The 22,344-nt window shown below is 37.4% G+C and overlaps 1 protein-coding gene across 1 annotated transcript in view; it reads left to right on the plus strand.

Moving 5' to 3' along the window:
- Positions 1-22,344, plus strand: part of ELP4 (elongator acetyltransferase complex subunit 4) — a 139,470-nt gene that overhangs the window by 5,254 nt on the left and 111,872 nt on the right. The window contains exons 2-3 of the mRNA XM_030948634.1: positions 2,088-2,123; positions 11,633-11,754. Coding sequence (XP_030804494.1) covers positions 2,088-2,123; positions 11,633-11,754 — 158 coding nt within the window. The remainder of the gene's footprint in view (positions 1-2,087; positions 2,124-11,632; positions 11,755-22,344) is intronic.

Below are 22,344 nucleotides of genomic sequence, written 5' to 3' on the forward strand. Positions count from 1 at the left end.
ATAAAGACAATGCTCTGACCTGAGTTTGCCTTTAACAACCAGGGTATGTGCACATATGTTACAGCTCTGCCTTGTAGAAACAGTACCACGGATGACCTGAAAATGCAGCTTGAGAGAATTTTGGCTGCACTGTTTGACAAACAAATTCAGTGTAAAAAGCAGAAGAGACACTACTTCTGTCATGGCTACAAGTGAACTTTTCTCTAACCAAGGTTATAAAGTCCTTATTGCCATGAGCTAAAACATTACTTATGGCTGCTCTAAGCATGTTTTCTATGTCATTTGGTAAAATCTCAACATTTGGAGCTTTTCTTTCAATGGGCTGTATAGAGCATGTGCTCATTTTAAACAACTGTTGTTAGTAACCTGTGTGTTCTGGCTCCCTGAACAATTAAATGCAGTGAATATTGGAAGCATACTTTGTGTCAAACATCAAGTATAATTTCAGATTTTGGTGTTTTGTTGTTTGTTTGGTTTTTTTTTTTGCTTTCCCCTCTGGTACATCTTTTAGGTTCATTTGCATTTATCTCCTGAACAAAAAAATGGAACAAAAATCATGGGCTTAGGACATGGGGATTTCATGAGTGATTCTAACTTTCTGATAAACAGCAGTTAAAATTGGTTTGTTGTTTGTTTTTTATTTAATATCTAGAAATTGATTAATAACCTGATCAGCTTGCTGTAGATATTGAGGCATTCATACATCTTGACTCAGGGGTTTAGCTTGAAACATCTCCTTCTCTATAACTATGAAATTAGTAGCTGACTAAGCACTTTCAGTGCCCAGTACTGCTCGAATTGTGGTGCAGGATGGCAAAGTGATCCTGTTCTGGTTTTAATTCACATGCTGTTATGCAACAATATTAGCACTTTTTGGCCTTTGGGAGAGCAATTTGCTTTTTTTCTTCGTTTTGGATATATCAACATTACAGACACTGCAGGCATTTGTAGTCCCACTAGCAAAGCTGAAGATTAGAAGTTGATCCAAGTCATATTGGAATCAATTTTTGGTGGAGTTTTTTCATTTATAAAATAAAATATCCTGTTCACTGGAGTCCATCTGTGCAGCCCAGAGTTGACTTCTGGAGCTTTGCATATTGTGCTGGTGGCATTCATCAATTAGTTTGCTTCTAAGTTGCTTTTAAATCAGTACAGAATTGCAGACAACATCCTGCAGTTTCCATGAAAACGCTTCAGTAGGCTGGTTGCATGTGGCCAGCCTGAACACTTCCAGGGATTTTTAGCTTTCCTGTCACAGTCTTCCATAACTGTTAAACAAAATAGTCTGATTTCAGGTTATTCCACTCTTGTAATTCTTGGAATTCAGATTACAAATTAGTGTGCTCTTTCCCGAAAATAAAATGCGAGTTCTTCTTTCACTGTCCTTATAAAGGAATTCATGGAGTTTTGTCCAAGACCTACTATAAAAAACTTTAATCTCTTCAGTAGTGTATGTTTTTTCATAGTGTGTGTTGTGACATTTATGATCTCTCAGTCCAGTTTTCAATGGGTGAGAGTTTTGCTGCCATGTCAGTAATATAAAAAGCAGTGGAGCCAGGATTTTGCCTCAGAGGCTTGGGTGGAAATTTGCTAAAATCTACTGAAGTCTTAGTTGGTCACTTAGCTTACATCCTTCTTGATACAAAGGAATATCACTTGATAGTGATATTCCACTATAGTGGAATCACTTGATAGTGGTTAATATTAATTTAATTGAATTTGGAGAATGTTTACTCACATGAGTTATCCCAGTAAAAATCTACTGGCTCAGACCATACATCACCACTGTAGTACTTGAGCATGGTTGCATAGAGCTCTGCAGGATCTTTTTACCACAATGATGATAGTACAGTATATTGTGAAAGTAATTGTAATGTGCAGTATGTAATTACATGTAATGTATAATTATTTCATAATAGAGAATTGTAGTAAGTATTGCAAAGGTAATTAAAATGTTGTTCACTTTTATATTTTTAAATTCCCCGTTATCACCTTTCTTTGACTTATAAACTAAGAAAAGTTAATTGTTCTCTAACATAGTATTAAAGTGTAGTCTTACTTTATTCTTCATTTTGTTTTGTTTCCAGGTGGAGGCGTAGCTGTTGGAACCCTTCTTCTTATTGGTTAGTATAGAATATATAGATTCTTAAAGCCATATTCTGAAGCTTTTCACTCTTTAATGTATTCATAAAACAGCCTCTCTTTTCACTGTTTGTTGAAGTCAGACTTTGGGAAAGTATAACCCTCAGGTTCCTTCATTTTGTGTAGCCTTCAGAAAGGATTGTTGTCCGTCTCAAGAATTACTGGAGGTAATGTCAGTTATTTCTTCTGGCAAGCAACTTTTCAAATTACTTAATCTGCACCACACCATACACTAATTTATATACTTTATGTAAAAATCAACATTTTGAAGGCTTCACTCTGTGTAGCCTTCAGAATGGACTGTTGTCTGTCTCAAGAATTACTGGAAGTGAATCAAAATCTTAATTTTAGACAGGCTTGAGCGCCCACAAAGAGTACCCCAGAAATCTGTTTGAAAACAGGGCATTTAACACATTTCCGGACTTATTAGCAGAGTGCACACATTAGTTAAGATTTTGTAAACTGCTCTCAGATTCAAACTGTGTATCATCACAAAGGGGTTTTTTAAATTTGAGGAAGACATGCAATGCAGAACCTTTGAATCTTTTGGTTGCCAGAATCAGCTGAGAGCAAGGTGATGGAAGGCTGCTTTCTGTCAGGCTGTGGATGAGGCACACTGAGATGATTAAATAGCTTACTCCAGAATTCCCTTTGCAGACCACAGTGCAGCTCTCTGGGACCATCTCCATTGCAGCTGAGGTGTCCAGCTTTCCTTTCTGTTTGGCTGAGTTGACACAAAACCAGGAGGAAAATGAAGAATTCTTGTATTAATCTCCACTCTGAAGGAGCACTTGAATCTCATAATTGAGAACAGGACTGGATTTCAGCCCTGCCTAGGGACAAAACAGACTGGCACATGCCTGGGTGATTTGGGTGCTTTCAAAGAAGTTGTGCCTGTAGAGTGTTTTAAGAGCCTGCTTGTCTGTAGTGATAGACACCAATAGAAGCTCTTCAGACTGTGGCTTTTCAGCCTTGAGACAGATTTAATCAGTAATTTTCATTCATTTTCTTAAAGGGATGAAAACATTGTGGTCTGGGTATTTTATTTGTGTTTACTTTCCCTGTGGAAGACAATCATTGCTTGGGAAACTGAATTTGTATCTAGAGTTTTGGTTATGTATTTTGAATTTTACAACTCAAAAACTGGTCTTAGCACTAAAGATCCAAACAGTAGGATTTGGGGAAAACTTATTTGAAATCTCCTTTAGCCACTAATGGAATTACAGCATGTTACTTTCTGTTGGTGTAGGGATCATGTAACCTGCATAAGAGACTGAATAAAGTTTTCTGTTTGCCATTGAGGAAGGTGATTGCTCCCACTATGGCTTGTTATTTCAAGGCTAGTCTTTATTTCTGCATTTTATCCATTAGAGACTGTTATTGATGTGCCATTGAGTCTTAGGAAATGTTGATTTTTACATAAAGGATATAAATTAGTGTATGGCGTGGTGCAGATTAAGTAATTTGAAAAGTTGCTTGCCAGAAGAAATAAATGATATTACCTAATTCCAACATTTTCAGCTTGAGAAGAGCTACAATCTTGCTGTGGTAAAGGAAGAAGGAAAAAAAAGTTAGAACCTATTCTGTTTTACATAAATCAGAGATTGTGAGGCTGGATTAATTTTGTCTTTCCGTTACAATATTCACTGCCCCTTGCAGCAGACTGGCTTGGTGGCATCCAATGAATCCACTAGCAGGAAAATTGTCATTAAATGGAAGAAGTGGTGCAATATTTCACCACAGGGTGTTGTAGATGTGAAAAACAGTCATGTGGTTGCTGATGGCTCAATGGAAGATTTTTCCTGAAAGGATTTTTGCCTGAACTTTGTTCCTTCCGAGTCCATATCTGGCCATACTCAGTGGTAGGTTTGAATTTGACTATCCCCTTTGTTGGTTGTGTGTTTGTGATCTGACCTGAAACTTAGCTTGAGAATGTCTCTTTTAGATCTGGAAATGATTTTTTTCCCAAATGAGACCTACCATATGTTATTTTGAAACATATAATTAGATACAAAAAGTCTTAAAGCAGGAACTGTATTTATTCATGACTCATTAGTCTAAAAATTTGGAGACTGATTTTTAAAGTTGGTGCAGGTAACATTGGAATGGCATTGTTAGAATATCCTGTCAGCACACCAAGAAATTCTGTCATGAGATTAGTCTAGGCAAGCTTAATATTATCAGGATTGAAGCTGTCAGTGATAAACCTCCTAGGAAGATCTTTCTGTGTTGTATCCAAGTGTTACAAAAAGGTTAAATTCTTCCCCTTCCTTCAGCATTCTCTAAGGTGAGAATAAATTGAATTACTTTTAGCTTAGCTCCCTTTGCAAATGAAATGCTCATCTTCATTATTTGACTCATTATCTTGGTTAATTTAACCAAATAATAGTAGATTCAGGGTATTAAAATATTTATTTGAACTGTTGTGTTCTGAAGATGTAGTAATGGCACAGGTTACTTGATAAGACTGTAAAATATTGTTTGAAATAGAAGTGTGCAAGTTTTTGAACTCAACTCATAATAAAGAGCATTGTGATTTTCAGTTGAGCTTAATTCTATAGTATATTCTTTTGACAGTGTTTTAATTATATGAAAATTAGAGAGTTGAAGCACATGGTATTCTCATGGAAGATCCTACCTACCAGAGCAGCTTGAGACTTCCTGAGGTTTGTTCATCTAACAAGAATTGGGATTTTAACTATAATTTAGTTTAAAAAAAACCTTACAGTAAAAAACCCACTACTTACAGTAGTGGGTTTCTAAGAAGCATTCTGGTGTGGAACCCCATCAAAGCAGCTTGTTCAGGATGGAGGTGAGACCACATTTGTGGTTTTATCTGAACCTGCTGCAGAGGATCAGCTTCCCAGGAGAGTCCCCCTTCTCAAAACAAACAAGTAAAGCAAGCACACTCCTTCCCCTCTCCACTCCAGTGTACTTCAAGCTGTTGCATGTGTGACTTGCCAGCCCAGGAAGAGTTTGCAGGAGGATATTTTGTTTGTAAATTATTTTTATCATTAGAATAATATATAATAGTATATATAATGAATATTTAATTATATATAATTAACATATTTCTATATAATAATATTAATTATTATAATTTTTAAAAATGTTTTTAAAACAATTTTAAATTGTTATTTTGTTTTTAAAGGTAAGCATTGTTTATATAACATGTTCTGCATAGTGAGCTGCAGCACCCTCACTAGAGGTGTCCTGAGCACCCAATAAGAACCTATTCTTGCTCACCTTTAAAAGCCCCAGTTTTGACAAGGTCACTGACAGCTAAATGTTTTAAAGATTATCAGAAGGAGGGGTTTTGTTGGTAGCTGAGGTCAGTTATTAAAAGTTAAAGTTGTCTGGTGAAAAGCAGGTCTATACTTGTACATTCTAAGCCTTGAAGCAGTTGCAGCTACTTTAATTAGCTACTTTTATTTTTGTTAGGCATGCAATTTAACCTGACTGGTAAGAGCTCTCTTCACTTGCCAATATAACTGATTTATCATCTTCTTAAAGCTGAAAAAGATAATCTCAAGAGAGGTACAAAACAGTGATTTGCTAAATATAATCCTACAAATACCAGTTAGCAGAATTCACCTTCCTGAAGTATGGCTAAATGCCAAATATTGTAACTTATGTGTTTGACAACTCTGGTTTGGCATGTGCTAATTAAATGCAAGTGACACAAAGTATATCCCCTCAAGCTTAGTGAACGTGGACATTAGAAAAGTATCTTTAAATGGAATTTGAGATTATTAAAATAATCTCATTTTATAACCTGCAGCAATTTAGAGTGATGTTTCATAGCTGGAGAAAGACACACCTTAGGTCACAGGACCACAGTGTAGAAGCATCTATCTGGTAAAAAAATTATCAGTACTGATAGGCTGTGACAGGCTTTTGGCAGCTTTAGGGCAACCTGTCTAGACTTTGTAGAGAGAAAAAAAAAATAAGCCATCTGTACATTACATTGTTGCAGGCTTATTCTTTCTTCTTACAGCTCTCATCATTTTGAGCAATTCTACTGCAAGTGACCACTGGAGTTTTTCAAAGACTTTCATGCTGCTTAATATAGTGATGTTTGAAAGTCAGGTATTATAAATACAGTATTTATTGATAGGATATTTGTTACCTTATGGTGGGTTTTGTTCCTGACTTTTTATTCCTCTTCCAGTTCTAGTGATGCTTATTCTGCATCCCTCTCTTGGAACAGGAATGCCTCTCTGTGCAGAGGGAGTTTTTCCTTAAGGTCACATGGTTACATATCAATAATTCTATAATTAAATCTATTTCCTTAATTTTTTAAGTAAATTCTATTTTTACAGTGCCTCATGCATATCTGCTCTCTTTTGTTTGCTGTGCCCTAGGTAAAAACCTTAAGATTCTAGACCTTATTCTACAACCCATGAATTTCTTTGAGTAGTAGCTACACATAGGTGTGGAGAAGTGTCCCTTATGTATTTGGTAGCCTGTTGGAACCCTGGTTACTGAGAATTTCAGACTTTCTGTGCTGGCAGGCACTGACCCCCAAGAGAACACTGCATTTCACCTGAGGCTGTAGAAAAGTCTTCCCAAACTGAGTGATAGAACTGAGATTATAAGTGTGTAGTTTAAATAGAAGTGCATAATATTGTATAGTAGAAAACTTAGAGTTTTAAGTTTTAGACTATAGTAATATATGTAAAACAAGATAGAAGTTTTGGGGTGGAGGCTGGTCCTTCTTCTTCACCTTCTTCTCCATGGGTTTGGGTAATATTGTGTAATTAGATAAAATTTCCACATTGCAGACAAGTAGTTATTAGGCTAAAAGTAAAAATAATTCAGGTGTCATTTCCTAATTGGACAGTTTATCCTTAAAAGGCCTTGTAGAGAGAGAGATATGGCTCCATTTTTACTTATTTGAGTGAAGTACTATAGAATTCACAGTTTGTAAGACTGTAATATAAATGAAAACTAATAAATATCTGAGTCCCAACAGGAATTTAATTTAATTTAATGCCAACCCTAAAAAAAAAAGAAGCAAAGACTCCACAGTAGCCTATACAGTGCAGTGCTGAAAAGATCCCTAAATAGGAATTGCTCTTTATCCTTAGTGCTCAGCTATAGGGTTATATGCTGGAATTCCCTGTGCTCATAGTGACAATCCTGCTCTTTCTCCATGACTGTTTCAGCCAGGAAAGCACACTCATGTGAAAAAAGACCCATGGATAGTCACAACACACTATTTTACTTATGTCCTTATCTGTAGGATCAGAGGAGCTTTTGTCCTGGAGACAATATGCATAACTTCTAGGTAAATCCTCTCTTTTCCTTGTGTAGTTTCATGCTTCACTAGTTACTCACCTGCTGCTTGGCTGGAGAACACTCTTTGTTCCAAAAGAATGGCAGAAAGCTGCTCAGTGCCTCGTGTGTGACTTGTGGGGACTGCACCCAGAAAAGAGGCTGCAGCTGCAAGAGTCTGATTTGTTCGTGTGCCTTGGTAGCTGGAACTGAAGATCACAATGAAGGACCAGCTCTTTAGTGCAGAGGCTGAGACTAAAGATTTGGGCCAGGCTTATCCTAAGTATCGACTAAAACAGTCTGAAGTGTTAGTTCCCTACAAGTCCTGAGTGAAGGTAGTTCTTTTGGATGTGGAGGAGTTTGGAAAGATAAAGGTAACAGCTGAAAATTTGTCCTAGCCATTCAAATGCTAACTTCAAGCATCCTCAGGAAAGTGTTTCATTCTGGGATTCTATGAAAGTCATCAGTGAGTTGCTGAAGTACCTGTGCTAAGTGATTTGTTTGTTTATTTACAAGCAGAAAGCTGTGCTCCTTTGGTTTTGAATGTAACTATTGAAGCCAGGGTACAGTGGATGCTATCAGAAAAGCCCCATATGGATGCACTTTAGATCTTTTGAATACCACAAAAGTTTAGTGACCTAGAAATGAATCAATAAAAAGCATCCTCTATCTGACAAATTGAAGAACTGAGGGATTCTTACAGATGCATTGACTGTAACAATTCCAGATACACTGTTTGTAAAGGCTTTCTGAGACACATCTAACCCTTGGAGTACTGTAGGAAACTATGAGGTGGTTTATATTTAGATCACTTTCCAATTCTTAATTTAATTTTTTTACTGCAAGTTTACTCTTATTAAAATTTAAGAAGAAAGGAAAGGCTTATGTTAAAATGATGTGTCCTTACACGGAACATGTTTTTTATTTGCTAACTTGAACATTCCTAGTTGTTTTGCAAAATATGTTTTGGAAGAGTATGGCAATGTATGAACCTCTCTAGCTCTGTTATATTACAAATAAATCAATGAATCAACAAAATTAATTAGAATCTCAATAAGTCACTTAAAAGGTTTATACACTAGTTCTTCATGGCTTTATTTCTACAATATGTTTTAACATTTCAGCATTTCTAATAAAATGTGAGAAAAATTCTTCTTAACTATTACAGCCATATTTCTTCTTAGCTTAGTTAAATGATCACCAACACTTCATATGATTTCTTGTATTTATCCATGGTTTATGGAATTTCTCTGTTATGTTTGGCACAAGAAATTGAGTACATTCTTTACTTTCTAAGGAATAATTAATATCAAAAATGACGATCCAGAAAGACTGTCTGTATAGTTGTACACACAGACTCAAGCCATAAAACACTTGGAACAAACGAGACATTTTCTTATTTTCCATTAAATGTCAGTTAAATACTTATCAACTCAGTGTTTCTGTGCCTCAGATGGTGAAGAAGGTGAACTTTAACCTGTAGTTAAAAATTGAGAACCCAAGATTTTTCATTCAGCAAGGATGATGTAAATGTTGCAGCTGAGGATCCTTCCAGAGTGCCTGATGAGTGTTCTTTTTCCTCTCTTGTTCAAAGGGAGAGAGATCTAACAAAATTGTCTCCCTCCAGTGACATCTGCCACAGTGATGTGATTACAGGGGAGCCTTGGTGGCTTCTTTCAGGTGCCTCAGACAATTTAAAACAAAAAATGTAGAGCTCATGCTGCCACTTTGATTTCTAGAGGTCTTTCCTTCTTAAATTGAGAGCTTCATAGTTGGAGATTAGCACATGGAAATCAATAGAGTGTGAATAATATATTACTGATGATAGAGCAGTAAGAACAACTGGAGAGAGCCAATGTGTGAGGTGGCAAGAGCTGTCAGTGGTCTGGACTCCAGTTACAAGGGACACTTATTCAGCAATGGGGTTTTATTTCCCTCTTGAAGCAGTTTAAGATTTAAGCAGGCTGCAAAGACTATTTACAAAATACAATCATAATACTTCTTCAAAACTTAAGTAGTGTCAGTTCTGCCTTTTGTTTCTGCAGTGGGAGTGTTTCAGTTTCAGCTGACTGAGCCCTGTGTCCACTTGAGTCTCGTAGCTGGCTCTACATCCTCAGTCTCATCACTGAGTTAGTAGGAAGGCAGTTCTTCAGTAACATTAATAATGGCTTTATAAGGGTGCAAGAATAAACTGCATCTAATATTTAGTTACAAGCTCCAAATTCTCAAGTAAATTGCAGTTTGGAAATCCATCCTGATGAATTTTGACAAGGAACCCAGTACTGTCACCAGTAAGGTTTTGTCAGTCCTGTGCTTTTTATGATTCAGAACTGTCCATATTTGTCACAAGACCCTTATATTAAAAAAAAGTCAATGTATTATTGTAAGTACATTGAAGGCTAATATCGCCTCCTAAGCAGGTCAACAGTATCAAAGGTAAGTTCTGTTAATGCAATTTAGGTTCTTAAAAGCCTAAGACTCTACAGCAAGCTGCAGAGTGGCTAGTACTAGTAGTAATAGTGTTGTAATTATTGTATTCCCTTTGGCTTGTTTGGATATCCAGATTTATGTCATTTCCTGTCTTAGTGCCTGGATTATAAAACATTTTTCTCTGTTTTGAGTCACTGCTTTAGAGTAACTTCTATTGACTCTGTTATTCCAAATACTGAATTTAACAGGGAAGTTTAAAAAAGCAGGAAATAAATTGTGTTTTACTTAATATCCCATGGAGGTTGGGGAATATCTCTTGGAGAACTGTTTTTTTTCCAGTGGTTTTGAGCACTTGTGGTTTGAATTTCTTGTTAATGTGAGCGCTGAGAGTATCATTACACGTGCAAGATATTAGGAGTGTAGAAGTGCAGCAACACTTCCCTGTGATTTGTTTCCTAGGTTTCCCCATTGCTATTGGTTTTCCTTTTCCTTTATGGATATACACTTTCCTCCTTTCCTTTTCTCCTTCACTCCATTGATTCATTTTGGTTGTGGTACATGTCAAAGTTAGAGTATTTTTATTTTCCTCTTTACTGTGTTTTGCAAGTTGGATATGAATGACAACTTTTTCTTTTTCTCTCTGTTACTGTTTTTTTTATTTTTAATTTTACTTTTTCATATGTGTAGTTAGGGAATATTTTCCAAGTCACACCAATAATAAATTGAGTTTTATTTGTTCTGTATAAAGAAATATCTCTCTGTATTTTTCTGCCTCAGCATCCCTGTGCATTGTCTTTCAGCTGCCAGATTAAGAGATGAAAAAGTGAAACCTAATGTAGCACATTCACTTTTCTCCCAAAAACCATACAAAGCATTAACAGGGCTATTGTTGGTACTTCCTACAAATAACAAAAAATCAGAGATGGTTCAGATTTCAGTTGTTTCGCACACATCCACTTCCCATAGCTTGAAGTTATGCTGAGTTTTAATTGTATGAGTTCATTAAGACTGCCTAATTCTGCTAATTTCTGACACTTCACTTGCACCAGGGAAGCTAAAGGAAATGCTGTTCTTTCTGAAGTCAGAGTTTGTGTTTTCACTTCAGTGGGCCAGTGTTCACAATGTCTGCTAACGAGTATTGTCTCGCTGCTTAAACTGCAAATTCATGAATCTTTTGAATTTTGAATTTGTTCTGATTTTGCTCTGGTTAGGTTTCAAAAAAAGCATTGCTAATTGTTTGGTTTCTTCAATACATCCCTTTGGCTTTTGTAGTTTTCACAGTTTTTGTAGTTTTTATTTTGGAATAAATGCTGACATAAAAGTGTCTCTATTCTGAATGTTACCTCTGTATAGGCTTAGCATGCCAAATGTGGCTGAATTTTGAAAAGCATCAGGTAACAAATATTTTAAGCAGGTTTTAAGCACTAAGAATATAAATGTTAACATAGTTTTCCTAAATTAAGGAACCCCTTGCCATTAATCCCTAAATTCAGCCATCTTAGTTGATACTTGATGGGAAGCCTTGTAAGGAGGCTGTATCCCATCCATGTCTTAGAATCAAATGCCTGATTGAGGACTATTCCTCTGGCTTGAAAAATTTGAAATACAGTATTATCAAGCTCTATTTCAAAAGTTTTGGAGTCCTATTTTACCTTTGATCTCTGTTGTAAATTCTATACTCCAGGAGATAGACCCAAAGAGGCCTTTTATACTGTTGTGAACCTACAGGTGGGCAATTTATCTAATAAAAAAAATAAAAATCCAACCATTCTTGTTTTCACAGAGGAGGATAAATATGGCCTTTACTCCAGTTTGTTGTTCAAGTATTTTCTCGCAGAGGGAATTGTCTGTGGACATGACCTGTTTGTTGCTTCTGCCAAAGAGCATCCTGACAACATTTTGAAGGTAAAGAAGACTCATTGCTTTTGATAAGTAAAGCTGTAATTTCTTGGTGAATTAAATGCATTTTAAAGTGTACATATTGTGTAGCAACAAATGAATTAATCTTGATGATTCATAAGAATGTGTTGGGAAGAACAGGAGTATTTACACTAGCCAGATTTGGGAATTAAATTCAGGTCTCTACCTCTCATCTGTGGACAGTGGAGTAAGATCCTCCCAAGGCCAAATCAGGCTTGGAACCTGTTTATTCTTTATTTTATTTCTTTATTCCACTGACTTAGTAGGATGGTTTCAGTTAAACTCAACTGCTTACAGCTTCCTTGTGCCCAGGAGGAAGTGTTGTTAAGCTGCCTCCAGTATTTTGTGGTAGAAACAGTGTACAGTTTGTGTGGATATTTATTGTAGTTTCCTGTAGAAAATAAAAACATCATTGAACATCTTTACAATTTCCTTTACACTTACATTTCATTCTGACTCTTTTTTGTGCTAGGGAACTTGGTCAGCTTTGGATCAGGTCACACAGAAAGGATCCCTCCAGACTTCAGTGGACTCCCAATCAAACACTGATAGTTTCTGTCATGAGAAAATTGCATAAGGGAAAAAGTCTGATCAACAGTGCAAAAAATGCTGAAGTGTGAGGATAATCTTGCAAAATTTCATTAAATATTTTATGTCTTTCTAAGGCTGCGTTTTCCTAATATCAGAAGTAACATGTAATTTCCCGATTACTTCTGCATCAAGTGAAGTCTGGCTATTTCCTTAAGTGTCTTCAGAGACTGTTTCTGGACAAAATGATTACTCTTCTGTTTTCCTACCTAGGGATGGTAAATTCTATGCCTTACCTCTTGAACATTATCATCAGTATTCAGGAAAAAGTATATTCTTAATTAAATGAAATTATTGTGGTTGTGAAAAATCAGTTTTTTAATGCTCCTGAACCTAAAGAAGGTTCATTTAAGGGTGAAATTTTTTCTCACTTGTGGTTTAGAATAAAGGTTAAACAAACAGGTTAAAATTTGATTTTCAAATATTAATTATATAAGAATGTTCTATTTTTTTTTAATTAAGTGGTTTTAAAGAACTGATAATCAAGTATTGACTGCCTAATGATACAACACAATTGTTGCAGTTGTTTTTCTCATTGAGATTTAATTATCCAAATTAGTATTTTTTATTGCATTGCATTAAATTTTCTTAAAATGGAGTAGCTAATATACATTCCACTTTTCTTTCATTCACCTTTGATTCAGTTTTTCATAGCCTATCGTGTTTGTTCTGGCTCCTTTATGTGATAACCAGCAGACACTGTTACATACGTCTGCCATACACCTTGTACCACTTTGAGTTTGGGGTCAGTCCGTTTGCTGTGCCTTACCCAGCTGTGTTGTCTGATATGGAATCATTTTCCTTCATAATTTCCAGGGGTAGACAGTAGGCAGGAATGCTGCATTCCTCTGTTGTGACTCCACGGTGGTGCTGCCATAGGAGACTATAAATCCAGGGACAATATTGCTGTATAAACATCATCTTGTGTTGATTTCTGCCTCCCTTTGTGCCCTTGTGTATCCAACAATATTCTTGTCTGTGCTGTTTACTCTCACCTTGGCTGTTCAACACTAACTTTGTTAAGCACACAAGGCACAGCAGAGTTAATTTCTCTGATTTGTATTGTGTCAGTGAAGTAACCCTCACCCTTCAGGTGCTTCAAGAAGATCTCTCCAGTCATAAAAATGAGCTGCTTGGGATTTGGATGACTCCACAGAGTTGGGATTTTAATAAAGGCTATCTGACCATTGAATAACATGGCACTTCATTTAATGAGATTAGTAATTAATTTATTTTCAGCATCTGATTGGACTGTATTCTTTACTGGAAAGGTAACACAGACATGGTAGACACCAACCTGAATTACACCTTAGGCTTGGGTTTTACTTTGTAAAATTCAAGTATGGATTCAACACATTCCACAGCCAGTATCTAATTAGCTGGTGTATTTCATAAAGGCAGTTCATGAACTGTCCATACTGTGTCCATATTAAGTGTCCATATGGTGTGGTCAGTCTGTTTGCATGTTCAGCTCTCTGCTGAAATGCCATAATTGCCCTATTCCAATTTTGTGATGTGATTGGAAGTTTCTTGAACCTATAACCAAGACAAATATTGCTGGTAGTAGGAAGGGGAAAAGACATTCTTATAGACCATAATTATCTTGAAATTGTGTATAACTAAAAGACAGGCAGAGGATAAAAAGCCCTGATCAGCTGCCTAAGATATATTATATTACCACCCACCAATTTATCCATCATCCTTTGAAAATATATTCATGCCTTTTGTAGTCAAAGCTCCTTCAGGAAACTGGCATTAAGACGTAATGCTGAAAAATTATACACCTCTGGTAAAACCTACAGAACTATATACACGCTGGTTTTTAGAAAGTATTTTAAACATTGGAGAGCATTTCTGTTCATACAGTCTTCAAAAAAAAGGCAACTTTTTACTCTAAGGGCATAAGCACTGGGAATGTATATAATATAAGAAATGATATGGTGACTTCTGTGACTGATCATAAAATAAAACTGCTTGCATTGGTAAATAGAAAGTTTATTTAATAGTAAAATTACCTCAGGTTTGGCATTAAAATTCTACAACTGCCTAAACTGCCTGTAAAATAATTTCTTTACCTTTATTCCTGATTATTTTATTTAGGTTGGGGGGTAGAACTGATTCTCACAAATTTGAATGAGAAAAGATGGGTTATTTATAAAAGCTTACTTTGACAATAAAGATTGCTCTGTTAAGTTGCCTTTGCTTTGTGGATCCTATGCAAAGTTGGATGGAGGACACCAAGCTGCCAGCAGCATGCTCTGTGTGCAGCCTCCGGAGGGCAGGGATCCATCCAGAGGGACACTGACAGCCTGGAGAGGCCCAGGAGAACCTCATGGAGTTCAGCAGGGCCAGGAGCAAGGTCTTGCACCTGGGCTGGGGCAATCCCCAGCACAAACACAGCCTGGGCTGAGGGTGGATGGAGAACAGCCCTGATGAGAGGGGATGGGGTATTGGAAGCTCAGCAGGACCTGGCAGTGCAAGGTCCTGCACCTGGGCTGGGGCAATCCCAGCACAAACACAGCCTGGGCTGAGGATGGATGGAGAACAGCCCTGAGGAGAGGGGCTGGGGTATTGGAAGCTCAGCAGGACCTGGCAGTGAGCACAGAGAGCCCAGAGAGCCAAATGTGCCCTGGGCTGCAGCCAGAGCACCATGGGCAGCAGGGCAGGGAGGGGATCCTGCCCCTCTGCTCTGCTCTGCTCTGCTCTGGGCATCCCAGCTGGAGCTCTGCATGCAGCCCTGGCTCCCCAGCAATAAAAGGGCACAGCCCTGCTGCACTGAGTGCAGGGGAGGCCATGGGGTGCTCAGAGGGCTGCAGCACCTCTCCTGGGAAGACAGGCTGAGAATTGGGGTTGTGCAGCCTGGAGAGGAGAAGGCTCTGGGGAACCTTCCAGCAGCTTTCCAGTTAGGAGAGAGCTGGAGAGGGACTTTCCACAAGGGCAGTGTAGTGACAGAGCAAGGGGAAATTACTTTAAATTGACAGAGGGCAGACTTAAATTGGATATTGGGAAGAAATTCTTCTCTGTGAAGGTGCCGAGGCCCTGGCACAGGTTGCCCAGAGAAGGACCTGGTGGCTGCCCCATCCCTGGAAGTGTCCAAGGCCAGCCTGGATGGGGCTCTGAGGAACCTGCTAGTACAAGGTGTCCCTGTCTGTGGCAGGGGGCTTGGAATGAGATGATCTTTGAGGTTCCTTCCAACACAAAACCTTCTGTCTTGTAAGGAAGACTTAGAGCTCATTATTGTTCTGGAAAACAAACCAGCAAAACCCTTGAGCATTGCACTTAACCTGTGGCACCCTGGCCAGTGCTGCATCTGTGACCTTTCCACGTGGTACCTGCAAGCCTGAGGGGAAGAGTGGGAGCTCCAGAACTGCTTTCTACAGCTGTCTGCTCATCTCTTGTGGAAAACTTTGATTGTTGCCTTTCAATGGAATGTCTGTTGTCAAGTGGGAGTTTTATTGCAGGATACTTCTGCACTCAGCTGAGATTGCCTTTTGGAGGTTCTCTTCCAAGAAGAGAGGATGGAGGGTGTCACAGTGGAAGGGGAAGATGCAGTTTCCTGTGGTGGTGAAGCTGAGAGGGATGTGTGGACAGCTGTAATGGCTATTGAGAAAAAAAAAATAGGGAAAACATAAAAAAGACCCCTCCAGGAGCACTATTTTTGAAAGTTCCTAAGCTGAAAAGATATCGAAAGCAAAAGTTAAAATTAAAAATTTTAATTTTATATTTTTTATATTTTATATACTTTTTAAATATCGTATTTTAATTTTATATTTGCTTAAGTATGTAATTTGGAGAAGACTAAAAAAGTTCTACCTTCAACAAACAGGGCAGGCCTGAAAAACAGAAAGTGCTCATTTACTCTTTTCCTGCTGAAAAAGGGAATGCAGGAAGAACATAGCAAAATGAACTTTTATTATTTCCATTTCATTTTTTAAAATTATTATTATTATTATTATTAATATTATTATTACTACAATAAAAACCTTGGGGCTGCTGTATTATGGTGTGTGCAAACAATGCCTTGAAAGAAAACATCGCTGTCTGCATGGACTTTTTTCACTTCAGCAAAGTACATTCAGCCATGATGCTTATATTCTTCCCTCATGGATATGATCCTAAATCGTTTTATCAAAAGGAAAAATGCAAACCTGGAAGAAATTATCAGGCTGGTGGCCAGGGCTATCTGTTTTCAGAGAGTAATTCTAATTATTTGCTGTCTCTTTGCTGTCTGGTATTAGGAGAGAAGCTATGTATCAATGCTAGAGGTGTTTTTCCAGTTTTAGATGCTCACAAATTAAAAGCATAATACCTCAAAAGGTAAAAAATATATGTGCAAATAGGGCAACATTCCTAGTCTTTTCTTCTGAATATATTTTCAAAATGCAGGAACTTGCTGCAGTGATTCAGCTGCTGCCTGCTGTTAAATGGTGTCACTTAATACACAGAAATCCAATTACAGTTACAGCAGAAATGGAACTTTCCTACTACCTCCCTACTGCCTGAAGCGTTGTGGTAGCACAAAGATGAGGGTTGAGGCTAAGCCTGGCAGATGAGTTGAAAAATTTAATTTCTATTTTGTGTGGCTCTCACTCATCTGTTTGCTTTTCTGACTTGCATGTTGGGTGAATCTGTTTTACATTTTTCATGGTTAAAATCCAAATGTTTCATTATATTGTAATGTACAACTTTCTCCATTATGAACTGTGTCATAATCTTGACATAGAAGTTGTAGAGGTGTGAAAGATACACTTGGAAAAAAAAATTTCTTGTGTTTAAAAAGAATTAAATCTTTTAAAGCAGTGCCTTTTCTGGAAACTAAAGCATAAAGCTTTGTCGTTGTCAAAAGTTCAGATCAATCTAATAAAAAGTTTTTCTAGAACCAGAGGAAAAGAATGGCTCAAATTTTTGATTTCTCATCTGCCAGTCTGTTCATCAAGGAAATTTTCTTTCACCATCTTACTGTTCAGAACTTAAGAACTTCAGCACTTAAGTTCTGAACTTAGAGGTTTTTTAAACGCACGTGTCACTTGCAGGCACAGAGTTTGTGGTGGTTGGGAGTGGGGCTGTGGCTGATCCCTAATTGGCTGCAGCTGTGAAAAGCAGGTGAATCATATTAAAAGTAACAGCCATGGAGTGCCCAGGGGTGCTGGGCAATCACACAGAGGGCACACAGGTGCAGGGCATCAACAGGAGGGCATAAAAGGCTGGGCTGAGGGACAAAAAAAGCAGCCACTTGCAGCCTGCTGAAGAGGTGAGATGTTTCTCTGTGTGGGCTGAAGCTTTCTGGAATTCTCTGGGGACACTCTGTGCATTGTGGATGTCTCAACTGTGACACTTCCTTCGCCTTTAACTGAGAGTTGATTATCTGAGGGGTGGTAACTGGATTGAGAATCTCAGGTTCTGTTTCGTGTGGTGGTGGAAATTGGGGGGGAGAAGGAGGAATGTTTTGTAAGGTTTCTGTTCTGAGTTATGTGTGTGTTACTTTTTACATATAGTTGTAGGTTAATAAATCTTTTGTTTTCTTTGCTCTATTTCTGGTCATATCTCACAGCAGACACGGGGGAGAATATATTTTCGTGGGGGCATTGTGCCGCCGTCAAACCACGACAAAAATGTATCATAAAAGTGATAAAATCTCAATGTTCAGGTTTCAATGTCCACAAATATCTGTTTAACAAATCTAGTTGGTAACTTTGTAGTTAATGAGCTATTGCTTCCAGTGCTCATCTCTGCAGGTTTTCAGGAATAATGCTGTTGTCATTAACTCTGTTTAGGCTCAGGCCTGTGCATTGTACACTGCAGCAGGGTTTACAGAGTTTGGGACGAGGACACTCAGGTCCTTCACACAATTTTACTTTCTCATTCTCTGCTATATTTATCTGTCACATACTTAAGTATTCATAAGCTGATTCACAAAACTGTGAAATTTTAAGAAATTTCATTTGATTGTCTGATAGGCATTCTTGGGTTCAAGTGTTGTGAAATGCAGCCACAGTGCAAGGGAGTTACAGCAAAAGAGTTCCGTGACTTAAGTGTGGGGTTTACCTCTGTGTATGTGGAGTATAGATTGTATTCTCATGTCTTAAAAATAGGCTACTTAGAGTACTTGCAACTGGCTCTTCTTATTTCCTAAAACAGAGGAATATTGCTTCCTGTTTCTGTTCACACAATTCCTGTTTACCCTGGGCTGGCACACATTAGGTCTTTCTGAATGTCAGGGGAAAATTTCTGTAGACAAGCCTTACCTGGAGATGGAAATAAGTTATTGTGTCAGGGCTGCTGAAAGAAGAAAAATCAGCATCCATTCATTTATATTCTTTAACAATGCACCTTGTATTCACAAGTATTTGCAATCAAAGTAGAATCCTCCCCCCTCTTTTGGGAGTAGGGCCCTTTAAACTGACATTTATATACTGCATTGTTGAAAAGGAAATATTTACCCTTCCTGACTTACCATCTGGTGTCCTTTAAATACTAAAAATTAACGTGATGAAAAAGAGCCTTAAATTCATGCGAATTTTAGTATTTTTATTTTAGTATTATCCCTTTAGTATTGTTTTATTTTGTTTTTATCATACTTGTGATGATAGCTGCACTTCAAATTAGTTGCATAAATCCGTGTGAAAAACATATTTATTGATACGTAAATCGATAATGTTTTAAATTCTTAAGTACTTTGAGTTATACAGTTATTGAAACCCATAAGGATCAAAGGATTTTATATAAGAGGGATTTCACATACAGCTTGGATTATGTTGCTAAATAATAGCACAGTAGTACTTCTTTAGAATTGTAAAATAGCTTAGAGAGGAGTATGATGCCTATAGTTGGTGTAATGCATTGGTAATTAAGAGGGTGTGAGGTTAAGCTTCATTAACTGCTGTGGGATTGTATCTTGGATTTTATTATCCCCCAGAGAACCCAAGAAGTGAGAGAGGTCAAACTGTTAGAATCTGGTTTTGCTTCGTGCATCTGCCAAAACAAGGCAGGCTCAGCACTGGGGCAGCAAACCCAGAAGGAGCTGGGCTGCAGCAGGTACAGCTCCTCCAGCAGTTATTGCAAAGATAAAAGCTTTATTACTGAAATAAATTAGCCCCTCTTTGCAGTAAAACCTTCATAGCTTGGTTTGCAGGAAACAAAATGATTTTAATTGCTTTGTCATTTACTGTGACCACTCCAGAAAACTGGTTTTTCCTCCCAAAATTTTTTTTTCATTTTAAAACAGCAACAAGCTTCCTTGTCTCCAGCCCAGCTGCCCTTAATAACTTTAGCACTTGTCTGCCTTTTTGTGTGTTTGTGCTGCATAGCCAAGATTTGTATTTTAGTTGACCCCAAGAAATGCTGTATGTTTTTGGGTTTTTTTTATTTTTATTTTAACTAATGCATTGCTACATGCTTTGTTTTTTTTATGTACCTTATGAAATATTTGTCTTTTTTTAGCCTGGGAGAATGTAACAGTTCTCAGAAGTTGACAGACACACTGATGCCATGAAATTGTCAGTCCCAAAGCTTTTCAAAGCTCTGTGTTGTGGGAGCTGAGATATTTTTCAGCAAAAATAGATTAAATAGAGAGATTATGGGCTGATAACCCAACTCTCCTTTTCTTGGTCCATTGTTTAAAAAACACTTTGATTTCCAGACTCTGCCTGAAATTTTGTAAATAAATTCGACATATTTTGCTAATACTACGTTCTTCTAAAATTCTGATTTTGATGTGAAGAACATAAATCTATTAAATCCTAAATCATGTCATTCTTGTGCAGTAATGAAGCCTTTCATGGTGTTAAGGGTTTTGAAGTACAGATCCAACCATCCAGCCTTTATTTTTGAGGCTACATTGAGCCTTTATTTTTGAGGCTAATGATAGAGATATTTTTGAGGCTATATCTGTGTAATGACAGAGATATTTTTGAGGATATGTCTGTGTAATGAGAGCTGGGCTGCCAACTCTCACACTGAGGTGCTCTGTGTCACTCAGGCATGGTCAGGTTTGGAAACAGTTCCTTTCTTGTGAGAAATAATTGCATTTAATTATCAGAGTCAGAAAAGGGGAAAGCCTTTCATTCCAATTCTAGTTATTTGTGAAGAATAAACGCAGATATGAAGAAAAGAAGAAATTTGTGGATCATTCAGTATTTTCAGTATTGCCCATTATAGTGGTTTGGGTTTGTTAATTTGAGATTTTGTTAATTTTGAGATTTTTTGGCTAATTATATCAAGAAGTATGGTGGGTTTAGTGTTGATTAATTATTAGTGTACTTACTTTTTGTTGTGAGGTAGGATTAGGAGAAAGGTCAAGTAGGTTTACAATTTTAAAAGGGTACTAAGAAAAAATTATTAATAATAATTAAAGAGCAATATGAATTAGAATAAAACATTTAGAATATTTTCCTTTTTTATTACTTTTTTTCTTTTTATTGACAATATAAAGAAATAAAATTTAAAGAAATCTTTTTAAACTAGAACTTTATGAACTTTTGGGTTCTGTCCCTAAGTAAACTAAAGGAAGACTGTTCTAGAAGTAGTAAACTAAAATCTTAAATTAAGGCCTGAGATACATGGATCAGTACATCCTAAGGAGAAACAGTGACTATCTAGGTATTTTTTTGAGTCTTCAGGCAGGCTGATGAAGGCATGCTGGCTTCTAGTGAATATAGAGATGCCTTCAAACAGCTCCTGCATGTTCTGCCTCTCCTTTCTCTTCCAGCTTGGTGTAAATGGAGTTGAGGGTATCTGAAGCTGGTTGCTTTATCCACAGTGATAAAATTAGGATGTAAATCTGGAGGTAAACATTCTTTATTAGCTCTGCTTATTATTCTGTATATAAAATATGATGAAATTACAGACAAGCTGACCTTGAATAGGATTGAAAATTTCCCCCCTCTTTGTGCTCATTCCAAGTATATCTTGGAATGTATTTAAGCAGGTTAATAAAACTGCTTGAGCTCAGGCAGTTGGTCTTCAAATTATCCAAAGGCAGAGCACCTCCTCCAGGCTGCAGCTTATTATGTACAGAGCCTGCTCAGAGGCCATGTAGTTCACAATCCCCACATCCAAGAGTACAAGTCAGGGTACCTTTGCTTTGGAACAGATGTTGGCGTAGAAAATTGCATGGCTGTGAGATGTGGGAGGCCCAGAAATGTCTTAAATCTCAGAGTCCCTTGCAGGGGGACAAGGACATGGCACATCTAAGGAACATTCTTTAGCTAAGCATGGTATTATTAGGTAAAGGCATTTAAAAAGCAGCTTGGAGTTGGTTTTGGTCTGAGAGAGGTCTTGGAGTGCTCCTGGTCTTTTCTCCTTTTCCTTCCAAGGGGCAAGACAGAATAAACCAGACCTAAGCTGATGCATGTGCTCTTCTGTTGTCAGAAGTTTTTTATTATGTCAAAATAAAAACTCTTTCTTGTGTTAGAAATTAAAAGCAAGCTATATTGGCAAAGAACAGAAAAACAAAAAAAAGGCTGTTTCAGATGGATACTTGGGATACTTTGATGGATTTTCATCTCTGGCAGCCAAAACCTTTTATCAGCTTCAGATGAAACAATTTTTTTCCTTGATCTCTTAATCTGCCTCATTTTTAGCAGCAGTTAGGACACACCACAGTGCCAAGTTGTGTTGCAGTGATGATGGTGTGTGTGCCTGTGATTGTTTTGTACTGAGTTTTTTGGGTGTCAGCAGCTGGGATTTGTGCTTTCTCCCTGCCACACAGGGCCGTGGAAGAAAGTTTTGTTCTCTCGCTGGAAGGCAGGAGCTTTTTCTCAGTGTTACACGAGGTTATTTCAGCAACTTGGAGAACTTCTCACCCTTATTGTCTTGACCTCTGTTCTATTTTCAGCATGAAATACATTTTATGTGTAAAATAGACAAATTTTTGTAGTTAATGTCCCTGTCTCAAATTTGACTTTCCCAATTACTACGTAACAACAATGAACCAGCAGCACAAATTATAGGCATTTGCAGTGATTCTCGGGGGGAAAAATATTAAAT

Source organism: Camarhynchus parvulus, chromosome 5 (assembly GCF_901933205.1).
Source record: "Camarhynchus parvulus chromosome 5, STF_HiC, whole genome shotgun sequence".
NCBI classification, from domain to species: Eukaryota; Metazoa; Chordata; class Aves; order Passeriformes; family Thraupidae; genus Camarhynchus; species Camarhynchus parvulus.